The 12,035-nt window shown below is 43.4% G+C and overlaps 2 protein-coding genes across 2 annotated transcripts; both read left to right on the top strand.

Moving 5' to 3' along the window:
- The first annotated feature begins 1,002 nt into the window (after nucleotides 1-1,002).
- On the top strand, nucleotides 1,003-9,055 carry zcchc2 (zinc finger, CCHC domain containing 2). Its single transcript, XM_088363534.1, has 14 exons — nucleotides 1,003-1,954; nucleotides 2,887-3,001; nucleotides 3,091-3,161; nucleotides 3,434-3,505; nucleotides 3,723-3,823; nucleotides 4,048-4,151; nucleotides 4,230-4,292; nucleotides 4,491-4,539; nucleotides 4,607-4,730; nucleotides 4,833-4,882; nucleotides 5,015-5,082; nucleotides 5,278-5,406; nucleotides 5,567-7,099; nucleotides 7,289-9,055. The coding sequence occupies exons 1-14, from the start codon at nucleotides 1,100-1,102 to the stop codon at nucleotides 7,348-7,350; spliced, it is 3,396 nt and encodes a 1,131-aa protein (XP_088219660.1). The 5' UTR covers nucleotides 1,003-1,099; the 3' UTR covers nucleotides 7,351-9,055.
- A 1,087-nt stretch (nucleotides 9,056-10,142) lies between these two features.
- On the top strand, nucleotides 10,143-11,999 carry LOC148380732 (MORN repeat-containing protein 3-like). The gene is made up of 7 exons (XM_088363535.1): nucleotides 10,143-10,265; nucleotides 10,350-10,445; nucleotides 10,526-10,683; nucleotides 10,763-10,920; nucleotides 10,992-11,148; nucleotides 11,219-11,403; nucleotides 11,490-11,999. Exons 3-7 carry the CDS (start codon nucleotides 10,539-10,541, stop codon nucleotides 11,553-11,555), a joined length of 711 nt encoding a protein of 236 aa, XP_088219661.1. The 5' UTR covers nucleotides 10,143-10,265; nucleotides 10,350-10,445; nucleotides 10,526-10,538; the 3' UTR covers nucleotides 11,556-11,999.
- Nucleotides 12,000-12,035: the final 36 nt, after the last annotated feature.

The following is a 12,035-nucleotide window of genomic DNA, read 5'->3' as shown; positions in this document are numbered from 1 at the left end:
GTGCTACGTACATGTGCATGGACCACAGCTCACATATGCTTTTGGGTTTGTGTTTTACACATCTTTTGGTGTTAATTTTGGATCAGATGATTTTAAAAAAAATAGTCTCATTAATTCATTACCTTTTGAATAAAAAATATAACAAAGGATACAGAAATTAGAATGTCAACACAAATTCTTAACTAAACACACTCATCCAACAGAGAGCCTATTTTAGCACCAAAAGGGACCATATGTAAAGGTTTTAACCAGTAAACCACAGTTTCAATAAATTACAGACTCAACAATAAATGTTCAATGACATCTGTTGCACATTGCAAAGAAAGCAGAGAACATTTTCTAGATTGTTTATTCTTGTAAGTTACTAAATCAGGGTGATCAAGCAAAAACTATTACCATCATTAACTGCAAGCAATGTAAAGTTGGTTTTTGCTGCACATAGAAAAATAATTTTTAATATTCTGAATTGTACAATTTTAGGGGCATTCATTAGAGGGGAAAACAAATTGTAGAAGTGCTGTTGCTAAATTACATGTCACCGTCTGAACACATTAATCTGGTGTAGGAATGAAGCAGTATATAATTTAAAAAACTGTTAAGAGTTCTTGATACATGCAGGGACGATGACATTTGGTTTATTGGTACAAAAGATTAATTAAGAATGTTGAGCCACTAGTGCCCTCTACTGGAATACTGAGAACATTGAGGGCGAGATGCATCTGGACTGCAGAAGTAACCAACCAGGAGTTAAAACTTAAGAGCCTTTGAATTTTAAAATTCTGCCTTGGAAAAAAAATAGCTTATTTATATGTTTTCTGCAAGAAACCTTATTTGCAATTGTGTAAAACATCATCCTGAATTAGTTTCCTGATGGCTCCTCCTCTGCCTGAAGACGCTGAAATGGTTTTCCATCACTTGCTGAATTCAGTTGAACTACTAAAACCATACCACAAGATGGCAGCACTGTGCTGATTGTTATTGGTTACTCTACCGGAAATAATGTAGTAGAAGAAGGAAATAGTAGCCCACTATGGAGCCGCCCTGTTTAATGGCGAGCTAACAGCAGCAACACTCCAAGCGACTTACTCTGGGTGTTTTAATGCCGAAACGCGTCAATAATGTAGTTGTAAACCCCCGCCATTCTAACGTTGGGCTCGTTCTCGCAGCACCGATAATGCCGAAGATGAAACTACGGATGAAAACAGGCAAGGAAGGTGGCGACGAAACGACCGAGGAAGATGCATTAGTGGAGCCGAAGGAACGGCAGCATATCCCCAGTGTGGTCTCTCCCACATCGATGTCCAACAGGCTGGAGCATTCGCCCAACGATCATGTTTTTCCACCCCAGTTGGACAAGGAGACTATTTTTGAATGGTTCGGCCTTCATCTAAACCCTGCCAAGCGAATCGAGTTCATGTGCGGGCTGATGCACATGTGTCAACCCCTGGAGCTTCGTTTTTTAGGATCGTACTTGGAAGACCTGGCTAGGAAAGATTATCATGTTTTACGAGACTTTGAGTTTCGTGCAAATAATCCAAACGAGCTGGGGATTTTAACAGACTTAATCGACCCCGTGGTGAGGTCTAAGCTACTCGTGTGTCTTTCGCTTCTCGGATCTGACAGCAGGGAATGCGCTGGGATACTCTTTCGCATACTGAGCCATGTAGATCCGTCCTTATTCTACAAAAAATATGACTACTCCCTTCCTTCATTCAGGGACCCTCAACACCACTCGTTGCATCCGGATGGGAATGCTTGCAAACAAACATGCGCCGTGTCAAACACCGAGATCTCCCCTGGACCTTTGGACCAGTTAGCGCTACTTTTCAGTATGGCCTCTTTACATCCAGCTTTTCATTTTCACCAGCGAGAGACGCTTCGGGCGCAGCTAGATAAAATTGAGCTGGCGATTGAAGAGGAAAGACGACAGATTCGTCGAAATGCACAAACAACGGTAAGTGACGAGCTCGATGTGATGCTAAGCTAGCTCTTGTTTACTAGTATTATTTCACCGTGTTTTATTTTCAGAAAGTTTGTTTTTTTACTTTAAATGTGCACTTCACTACTTGCTAAGCAATACCAAATAAATTTAATTTCATTTTGTTAGTTGTTTTTCTCGTCTCTCGAGTGACAGCTGGTGCTTTAGCTGCAGCGAAGCTTAATGCTAACTTGCTGCTAGCAGGCTTAAGTTTTGCAACTCACGCTGTCATAACAGTTGTACAACACGAGAGAGGTGGGGGTCAAGTCTCGGTAAATCCAGTTAATGAATGGCCTTTCAGTTTCTATAATCTCGAAGTTTTGCAAGTTCTCATTCAGCTACTGATGGTGCCGCATCTGGAGCAATGGAGGGTTCTTGCTCAAGGACACTTGGATGTGATCATATGCAGTCTTCAGACCGCTAACTTCAAATAACAATATAATTGTCCAATTTATGTAACCTCTTGGTATAATGTACTACTATTTTATAATACAACTCAATATAGTAAACGCATGCTGTTGTCATACAGTAATTTCTCACAGATGTCAAAGTACAGTTTCTCTTGAGGGGAAATGAAACTGTCAGATATAAAAGTTTCTTTTGCTGCCAGTTCCACACATGCCATGCGGCCACTTACTGTCACTGCACGTGTTTGCATGAACCTTTCTACTTCTACCGGTGAAAATACTCAATCAATACTTAAATTCATTAGCATTTTATCTTTGGTGGTGTCTTTAGCTTTCTATGCCAGTGATATATCGTGACAGGCAAATTAAATGCTCTTCTAGTAGGTAGCGAAAGGTTTAGTTGACCTCTTTGTCAACTTTTTGGTCTAGCTGTGCTGTTGAATTTTAAATTATGAGCAATAAAGTGGCTCATGAGTTTGACCGTTGTCTTTTTAATGCCAGGAATTGCCAGGACATAAGGTTGATTATCTGCCTTCTTCGTCTTTGGGAGAATGTGCAGACTCCCATCCTCCTTGTCAGAGCCGACGCTCCAGACGCGGAGCGATACAAAAAGAAGGTGAGTATGAACACAACTTCATGCCATCAAATATTTGTATTTTTTTATCTTTTAAGTATTGCAATATTTTCCCTTTTTTTTCCCCCCAGCGGTCCATATAGAGGCAATTGTTCTCAAGTGTATCTCTCTGACCAGAATAGACAAGGAATACAACTTTGAGGTGAGAAACTTTAGCAAATGTTTGATTGTAATTTAAATTCAGATATATTTTACCAATCTTAAATGGGAATGTCTAGTACTTGTATTTAAATATATGGCAACAGAGCAGATGGATTATCCAAAGCTCAATGTTGAGTCATTTTCTGTTTCTACCGAGCCAAATCATTGAATAGCATAGCTGAAATTGTTTTGTTTTATTTCTGGGAGACCCACCTAATCTGATAGAACGTCATGACCTTTTTTTTTACTCATGACACCTCGACTTGGTTTCAGGTGAAGTGGTCAGACTCCTCCTCTAGTAACGTGACCAAAACTCATCTGGAATTGGAAAATTTCCTTTTTAAGGTAAGCTCATTTGAATGGGTTGTGATGATTCAAATGGTGTCACTGGGCCAAAAACTTAAATAGCGCCAGTGGAACATTAGTCATGACATTAGAAGAGTAGAGTCTTTTGTTATGATTATAGAGGTGTCGATTAGATTAAGCAGCAGCAAACATTCTAATCAAATTAATCACTTTCACTTTTCTTTTGGAGTCCAATTTCTAAACCTTCTCTTTGCAGCTTCCTAAAGATCAGTGCACTGACTCATTTGAGAAGAGCCTCCTGAGACTTTTGAGCCAGGGGCACCACTATGAGAGCAGAGAGTGCGAGAAAAGCCTCAGGTACTTTTTATTGCTATATGGCCAACCATGCTTATCTGTACATGCCGGCACACAAACACAACAAGACGAGTTTCATTTAATTAAAAGTGAAACACAGAGAACCGCTGTCTCAATGACTGAGAGTTAATGCAGTTTTACCACGTTGTTATTGAACTGACATGATTTATTAGCCTCACTTAAAAAGACACAAAGGCCTCCAATTTTCCTTTTACTCCTATCTCCAGGGAAAAGTTCCTTGCCGCACCTCCAATTTTCAGACAGACCAAGAGGGTGTGCAGCTTCTTCAATTGCGACTCCAGTTATTCTACCAAGCCATCAAGTTGCCGTTGTAAGGAACTCGTAACAATGTTTTGCTGTTAATCATTGTAGAGCTTATAGTAAAATGTTTGTGTTGTTTTTGTTCTAGGCAACTGTCAGCTGGGGAAGAATTTACAAGGTGATTGCTCTGACGCCTCAAGTCAGGATGAAGGTGAGACCTCATCATTTCAATAAAACTGAGAAGTTAGGGTTGCAAAAGAAGAACTGAGTGACTATAAAAAGTTGGTTAATGAGACCTGACAAATGAAACTTTTCTGACTTTGATGATTATTATTCCGAGATAGGTTGTCTTCAAATTAAACTGGAAAAAAGGATCCGCATATATAATCTTTTTTTTGTGTGGGCGTAGAATCTTACAGTCATAAGAAAAAGCACGGCGCCAAGAGTGCAAGTCAAAGGTAAGCCGAACGTCTCACGTCAAGCGTGAAATGGTTTCAAACAAATGCTGCTAAGACTTCTCTTTAGTCTGCCCAGTGCAAAAGGGCCTCAGGGAGACAGTTGGAGAGGACCTCATGTCGCCGAGCTCAGTGGTTCATCAGAAAGGAGGAAAAGAGGCTTCAATCTGAGAAGCGTGCCAGAACCTGAACAGGTGGGGAATGATTGTTATGATGTGGATTGTTGTCGAAATAAGTTTCTTCAAGAATCTGATCAGAACTTGACAAAAGTTTCCTTCTCCTTTTGTCCACCTCAGGAAATAGAGAAACGAAACCACCCAGGAGCCAAGGCTAAAAGCAGAGACAGGTAGATCAATAATAGTACCATAAGGAGGACTGTTTATTTTACATCTCCCGATTTAAAAACATGCTGACACTTTAAAGGATTTCTATTGCATTGTTTGCCTCACCTTGGGGTTTCTCTTCTTTTTATCTACAGAGGCACAGAAAAAGGATCTTATTTGATTAATGGTAATCTGGCACCAACTCATTTGCCTCAAAATAAAGGTGGGTGTTGGTGTACCTGGAAGCGTAGCTTTTTTTTTTCTTTGTTCTTTTTTGTCTTGCATGTATCAAATTAAGGGTTCCAGATGATTCATCTTTCTCTTTATTTCGAGTGGGTCAAGTTTGTCTATGTACTATATCCACAAGGAGCATATTTATTTTTTTGCCAATACCCTGTTGCCAATATGTGCAATACAGGTTTGGTAGCTGTTGCTGGCTCTGGACCGGACACATTTGGTGAAACGTCATCAGAGAGCTACAGTTCTCCGTCAAGCCCTCAACACAGAGGAGGAGAGAGTCTGGATAGTGAAGATGATAACAATAAAGGTAAAAAAAGGGGAAAAAGGCAAATTTCCAGATGACCTATGTGATCAAAACTGTATGACCAAAATTGCCTTTCTGGTGTCTGTAAAAGAAAAGAATGAGTGGATGATGCATGAGTGGCAATGTATTCATTGTTGTTCTCCCTTTGGTGTTTGTTTCACAGATACTGACAGTCACTCTGATGACTCCTTCCAAGTAGCAGTCCCCAACATGTTCTTTGCCCGTCAAAGTGATCCAAGTGTCGTGGAAAACCTGATGTCTGTCCACCCTTTGTCCCCAAACAACCAGATAGACTTTACAGGCCCAGAGAACAACTTACAGTTTCCCCCTCTTTCCTTCATGCATCCTGACGTGCTTCCAAACGGCGCCTGTGACCCTCCACTGACTGTGCCTCCGCTTCCCAGCCAAAGCGTCCTCCCGGATGGAAAGCCTTCCTCTGGACCGCTGATGATGCCCATGCCTCCAGGGGTTCCGGTTATGCCAGGCCCCGGGGAACCGGAAAAAAGGGACATCATGCCAACCTTTGGTATCCCATCAATGGGTTTCCAACCCGGTGTGCAACCTCTAGTCCAGAGGTTCAAAACCGCCTTGCCACATAACCAAGGTGGTCACGATGGCTCCTCGGAGAGCACTTCTACTCCCGTCGGCCCCCAGTCCGCACAGCAAGCCCCGGTGCGACCTATCGGTGCCACGTCTTCGGGCCTCGCCATGTACCCATCCTCTCTGCCCTGCCAGGACGCGGCCGCCCTAAGTTCAGGTCTGACGCGGTCACTGCCTCACGGAGAGGCTTCCCACGCCAAGCATCCCGGTTTAACCCTAGGGTCTCCTCTGCCATCCGCATTCACTTTGCCACCTGGAGGTGCACCAGCAGCGAGTGGACTCGTGCAAGCAGGCGTGCCGCCGGCCGTGCCCACGCATACCCCGGGCCCCGCCCCCAGCCCAGCACTTGCTCACGGCACGGCGCTCAGTGACTGTATATCTTACAGCAATGCCGGCGCTTCCTGTGGAAGTGGCTGTGACAATCCTATCGCGCTTCCACAGAGTCAGCAGCAACAAGTGCCCCCCCAGCCGCCCGCACCGCCGCAGCAACAGCAACAACAGCAGCAACAGCATCTGATGGGCTGCGGGACCTGCGGCTGCCACAACAACTGCGGCAGTCGAGGCAGCGGCAACGGCGTGAGCGGCTGCCAAGCGCCGCTCTTTTTCCCCAACCACCAAATGGCTGCAGCGGTGCGACAGGTCTTCAGCGTCCCGCCCCCTCTCTTCCAACTCACGAGCCTGTGCATCAACAGCTACCTCACCCAGGGCCAGCCACCCCACCAGGCCAACGGGGCCGCCGCCCTGCCACCGTTCTACCCAAACGCCCCGCCCCCCGGCCACCCTTCAGCCTACGGCCCCATCCACTCGCATCCTCACAGCCACGCAGACGTGTCGTCTCACATGCTGAGCACGCAAGTGGTGGCGGCGGCGGCCGCCGCCGCGAGCTACAACCTCCAGCAGCAGATGACACCGGTCGCATCGTTCCAGCGCATTTACCGGCAGGTTTATCCCAATCCTCTTGGGATGCTTCAAGCCGCTTCACTCGGGGGCGGCGGAGTCAATAAGAAGAACGGGAGCGTGTCGTGCTCAAACTGCGGCGTGAGCGGACACTACGCCCAGGACTGCAATCAGCCCTCCATAGACTCGGCACAGCAAGGTAATCCAGCAGCATATATCTTGTTTAACCGCCATTTTGTCCTTTCAGCTCAATGTTGAACAAACAGTGTCTGAATTTTTCATCCAATAACCACAGATGGGTAACCGAGCAAATTTGTCAATACAAATGCTAAACAACAAACATGCCTTCCAGCATGAATTGCAGTTGGTATTTGCTTTCTCCCTCCAGGTGGTTTCCGGTTAAAGTACGCGGCGTCACACGTCGCCGAGGCACTTGACGGCGCTGACTGAAGTGGAGCTGTTTCCACAGTGCCGGTGACCCTGTCGCTTCCGTGTGCTCAAAAAAAAAAAGCAACAACATAACAGGAAGAAAGCGTCCACCGCTAAGGGCTCAGCGGACAAAAGCGACAAAAAGTATTTGTGCCTAAACCTTATTCACATTAAATCATTTCGACGTCTGGTGCACATGTTCCTCCCCTTTCAGATGAATTTGGATGTTTTTGCACTGAGGGTTGGAAAACATTTAACTTATTACTACTTGATTATTATCATTATGATGAGGAATATTCTGACTTTTAGGGCGCTTTTACAGACTTTTTAAAGTGAAGATAAGCCTGAGCAACATGAAACAAAAAGAAGTTCTCCTGCTTTTAAACCTTGCTATTTATGCTTTGTCGACATTACTGTTCTTAGGAAGGTTTTATTTGTTTGATGGAATATTTTCAGATAGACGGTAATCAAAATGTAATTGTTGCGAAAATAATTGTGTTGACCTCACTGTAAGTTTTTGAATGTACACCACATTTAAGGAAGCTGATGTGAGATGTGTGAATCGAATGCTTGTTTTGCCACTCAATAAGATTGTGGGCATTTGAAGATAATTGCTGCTTTGACCGTTCCCCCCCGCATTTTCAAAATGCTCTATTTTTTTTCCGCTAATGTGCACTACAACATGGAAGGTGACGTGCATTTCAAGCCGAGGTTTTTCTTTGTATTATTAACATTCGTTGTCACCTGCAGATACTACAAAAACACAATAAGATCTTTCTCAGTTCAATGAGTACAGTGAACCTTCGCATATTTACAGTGTGGCATTCACAAATTCACGTTTGGGTTTTAATTTTGCTTTATATATAGTCTTTATTCACCTGAAAGTTCACCTACTTTATTTGTTGTGTGTGGCGCCCCCTTGTGGCCTCTTGGTGTCTTGAAACTATGTTAACGTGGGTTTGAGCTTCATTGAGTGCTTTGATGGCACCTGGGTGCCGAGAAACATTTCTAAAAAAAAAGTAGCACTTTGTCATCATGTTGTAGCATCTAAAGGCAATTGTAAACTTGACAGTAGCGGTGGTTCACTGTACTGCGCGGATATTAAGGAAGAGGTTGGGAAATTTATCAACAGTCTTGGGAAGTACAGTATCGACAACATTCATGTGATGGGTCAAAGGTCGTCTGGGTCCTGATTAATTGAGCAGCCCTACTGGATCCTAGATATCAAATGAATGCACGGACCGCTTTTCATACTGGTTTGGTAACAAAATGTCCTCCACTGCTTTATTATGTTGTGTTGGTGAGAGCTGCTTGCTGTTGCAATGAAGAACTATGCATGTACATTTCTTTGGTTGTGAATTTTAATGTGTGGTGATGATGAGGGAAGGTGACAATGGTCAGGGCAAATGACGTCTGTCCCACACTGCTTCCAAGATCTGACTTCTTTCCCAATTTGATAGACTGAATCACAAGCACTGCTGATGTCCACCAGTCGGACTTGTGAAGAAGGAAGTCCTCTGTAAATATTCTGCGCAGGGGAGGAGTTAAACGTGAGTGTTGTGTTGACCTCAATGGTGTAAAAAATAATAATAGTACTGTTCATTTGCTTGGGGTCGCTCTTGTTTACTGTACTCTTTGATACTGGAATGCCAGATATATTTCTAGAGCAAAATTTGGATTTTATGCAATCTGTTTTCATTTCAATTAAAAGCAATAAAAGGAGAAATGTGTTGTCATGAATATCCAGAATAGGGTTTTTGCTTTAAGATTTAATTTCTATTGTCAGAATGATTCTAGATAAATGATACAAATGATCTTTTATTTCATGCCTTCCAAAACAAAATTAACCTTTATGTAATCACATATATTTTTGAACCACAAAAAAAAAATTTGCATATCAACTCTGACAACTAAAGGGGACTTCATAGAGATCCCGATACAGTAAATTGTGAAACAGATGATGAATTCAATGCCATAGTGAGAAGCCGCGGTTTTGTTTTTGTGGCTATGGCAACCCATCAAAATCCCTGATGTGATTCACAGTGGATGAACTCGTGACTGTTGATCTTCACCATGTACATGTATGCTCCCAAATATTGTACCAAACCATTGGAATGTGTTAGATTCTTGGAGGCCAGTCCAGTACAGCCAGCGGTCCACAGATGAAGGACGCAGCCACCGCCTGCTTCAAACTTAGACTCCCAGGGGAAGCCCATAGACAACACTCTGAGCTGGGACCCGGCGCCAGTCCCAGAGCGTAGGAGGCGAGCACATCCTTGAATCGGGAGGGACCGACCCCCACATCAGGCAGCACGGCTAGCGGAATAACCCATGCCCACTCCTGCGAGAAAGGCGAGAAGACCACAGGAGGGTGCACAGGAACCACGTCGAAGCCAGGGTCTTCGATGAGGAGACGGTTGAGACTCTCCGGGTACCAAGGGACTGCGAACGGCTCCGACGCTGGATCGCAGTAGGAGGGCAACGCATCATCTGCGAGGAAGAACGAGTCTCGCCCCTCACGGGTGCACACCGCAAGTCCAGAGTCAAGATAGAAGCTCGAACACATGCAAGTGACCCAAATGGTAAGTACTGGAAGATAAAATTTAGATCTTTCCAGATGACAATCTTTCTGAAACTAGCACTCCAAGTTTCCACTTAGTTTCATATCAGGGGTGTTTTGATTGTGAGCCAGGACGGCTAACCACTACAACATCGTAAAACTTTTCTCAATAGCTCGACCCGATGTCATTTTCTTCATCAAACCCTGACATCATTCGCCATCAGAGGTCAAGGCTTTGTTATGTCATCGCTTAACGTTCCCCAACCTCACTCTTGAGGTGTTTGCTCCATTTCCTATCAGGAATCCCTTCACGACAACAGTCCTGATTAAAATGTCTGTTCCCAAATACACCAAGCATCTCAATATATATCGACAGGTGATTATATTTTGTCCATTTTCATTCCAAGCCCAAACCTCAGATGTTGCAATCAGATATTCATTTTATTTGCATTTCTCGCAGTGGCCTCATCACTTCCCTTGAATGAAGTTCATTAACTCCATTGTCCAGACATCAGGCCCCTTTTGGTTGTTGCTAAATTTTCATTCATCTCCACAGGTATGGAGTTATATGATAGGGTAAATGCATGGGATTGATTGATTAAATAATCCAATTCTATTTTTAACTGTCCTAAACAGGTGACCCCCGAGGATGCCGTTCCTTAAAAAAGCTCGACTCAGCCTGCCTCGCTCAACAGTAATAGACAAAGCAGCAAGGAAATCCGGACTGCGTGGAACGATTTTTTCAGTCAATGGAGATAACTACACTGGAGAGTGGTTGGACAATAAAAAACATGGTGAGTCAGGATTATTTTTATCCACAAATCATATGATGTAATGGTTCCATTACAAAATGTTAACTCGTAATTTATAAAGGTTGGGGAACCCAAGAGTGGAAATCATCTGGTGCCATTTACAATGGCGAGTGGAAATATGGCAAACACGATGGCTACGGTATTTTTAGCGTACTACTGCCAGATACCAAGAAGTACACCATGCAGTACTGCGGAGAGTGGAAAAATGGAATGAAACACGTATGTATATTTATGAATTATATTGAGCCAACTTCTCAATGAATTATTGTTCCTTTTTAAAAATCTTTCAGGGACATGGCTCCTTTTTTGATGTGCATGCAACGTATGAGGGAGAGTGGAGCGAGGATAATCGGAGTGGTTGGGGGCGACTCACCTATAAATGTGGGGATCTCTACGAGGGGGAGTGGCTATGGGATAAGGAAGATGGAGCCGGTGTGATTCAATTTGGTAAGTTTTTCCTTTTGTATTCGTGGCGGTTGAATGATTTTCAAGCTCTAACTTTATTGTTTGTTTTAAGACAATGGGAACTGGTATGAAGGATCTTGGAAGGGTGGTAAGAAAAACGGGCATGGGAAGTTCTACTATGCTGACAAAGGTCTCATTTATGAAGGCCTTTGGGTAGATGGTGATGCAAAATGTGGGACTTTGTCTGATTTTGGAAGAGAAACAGCACCATTCCCCACCAAGTATCCAATTCCACGGGTAACGTTTGCACTATTTCATACTTCTCATCCCACTATGATTCAATATTGAAATTTGACTTCAAAAATGTCTTTTTTAAATCCTAGGTAACACTAGTGGACATGAAAAGGGTGTTAACAGAAGCCGAGTCAGTATACGTGGATGAAAGTTGATGGAGGAACATGAGGAAAGTTCTTTTTGTGTGAATTCAGAAACATTTTGCATTCATTTGAGTTCATGGACATATGTATAAGACAGATGGCCATTACACCAACAAGAACCCAAAAATGAGAAGAATGGATTATTTGGAATGACTTTCTGCTGTGTAGCAGATTTTGAGCCTATGTAGGAGAAAGACTTTGGGGTTTTGGGGTTGGTAGTTCTTAGAGGTCCATCCCAAACAAGAAATTTGTCCCGAAGAAAACAAGCTCCCAGAGCAAGCCAGGGAAATCTGGAATCGTCACTGGAGCCCATCAATGAAAGTTGGGATTCCACCGATGGTTTGAAGAGTCATTACTCATACCACCATGAGGTTCAAAGTCTTCCAGAGGAATATTTGTGAGTGGAAATTTGATAATCCTCCATGGTTACCAAAATAAAGGTCAGCTCTTGGAAAACCTTTTCATCTGTTTGGTTAGAGAAGCATTTCCAAT

The sequence above is a fragment of the Syngnathus floridae genome, chromosome 20 (assembly GCF_059516105.1).
Source record: "Syngnathus floridae isolate MCC-2025c chromosome 20, RoL_Sflo_1.0, whole genome shotgun sequence".
Classification (NCBI taxonomy): domain Eukaryota; kingdom Metazoa; phylum Chordata; class Actinopteri; order Syngnathiformes; family Syngnathidae; genus Syngnathus; species Syngnathus floridae.
This window is presented reverse-complemented; position numbering and strand designations above follow the sequence as displayed.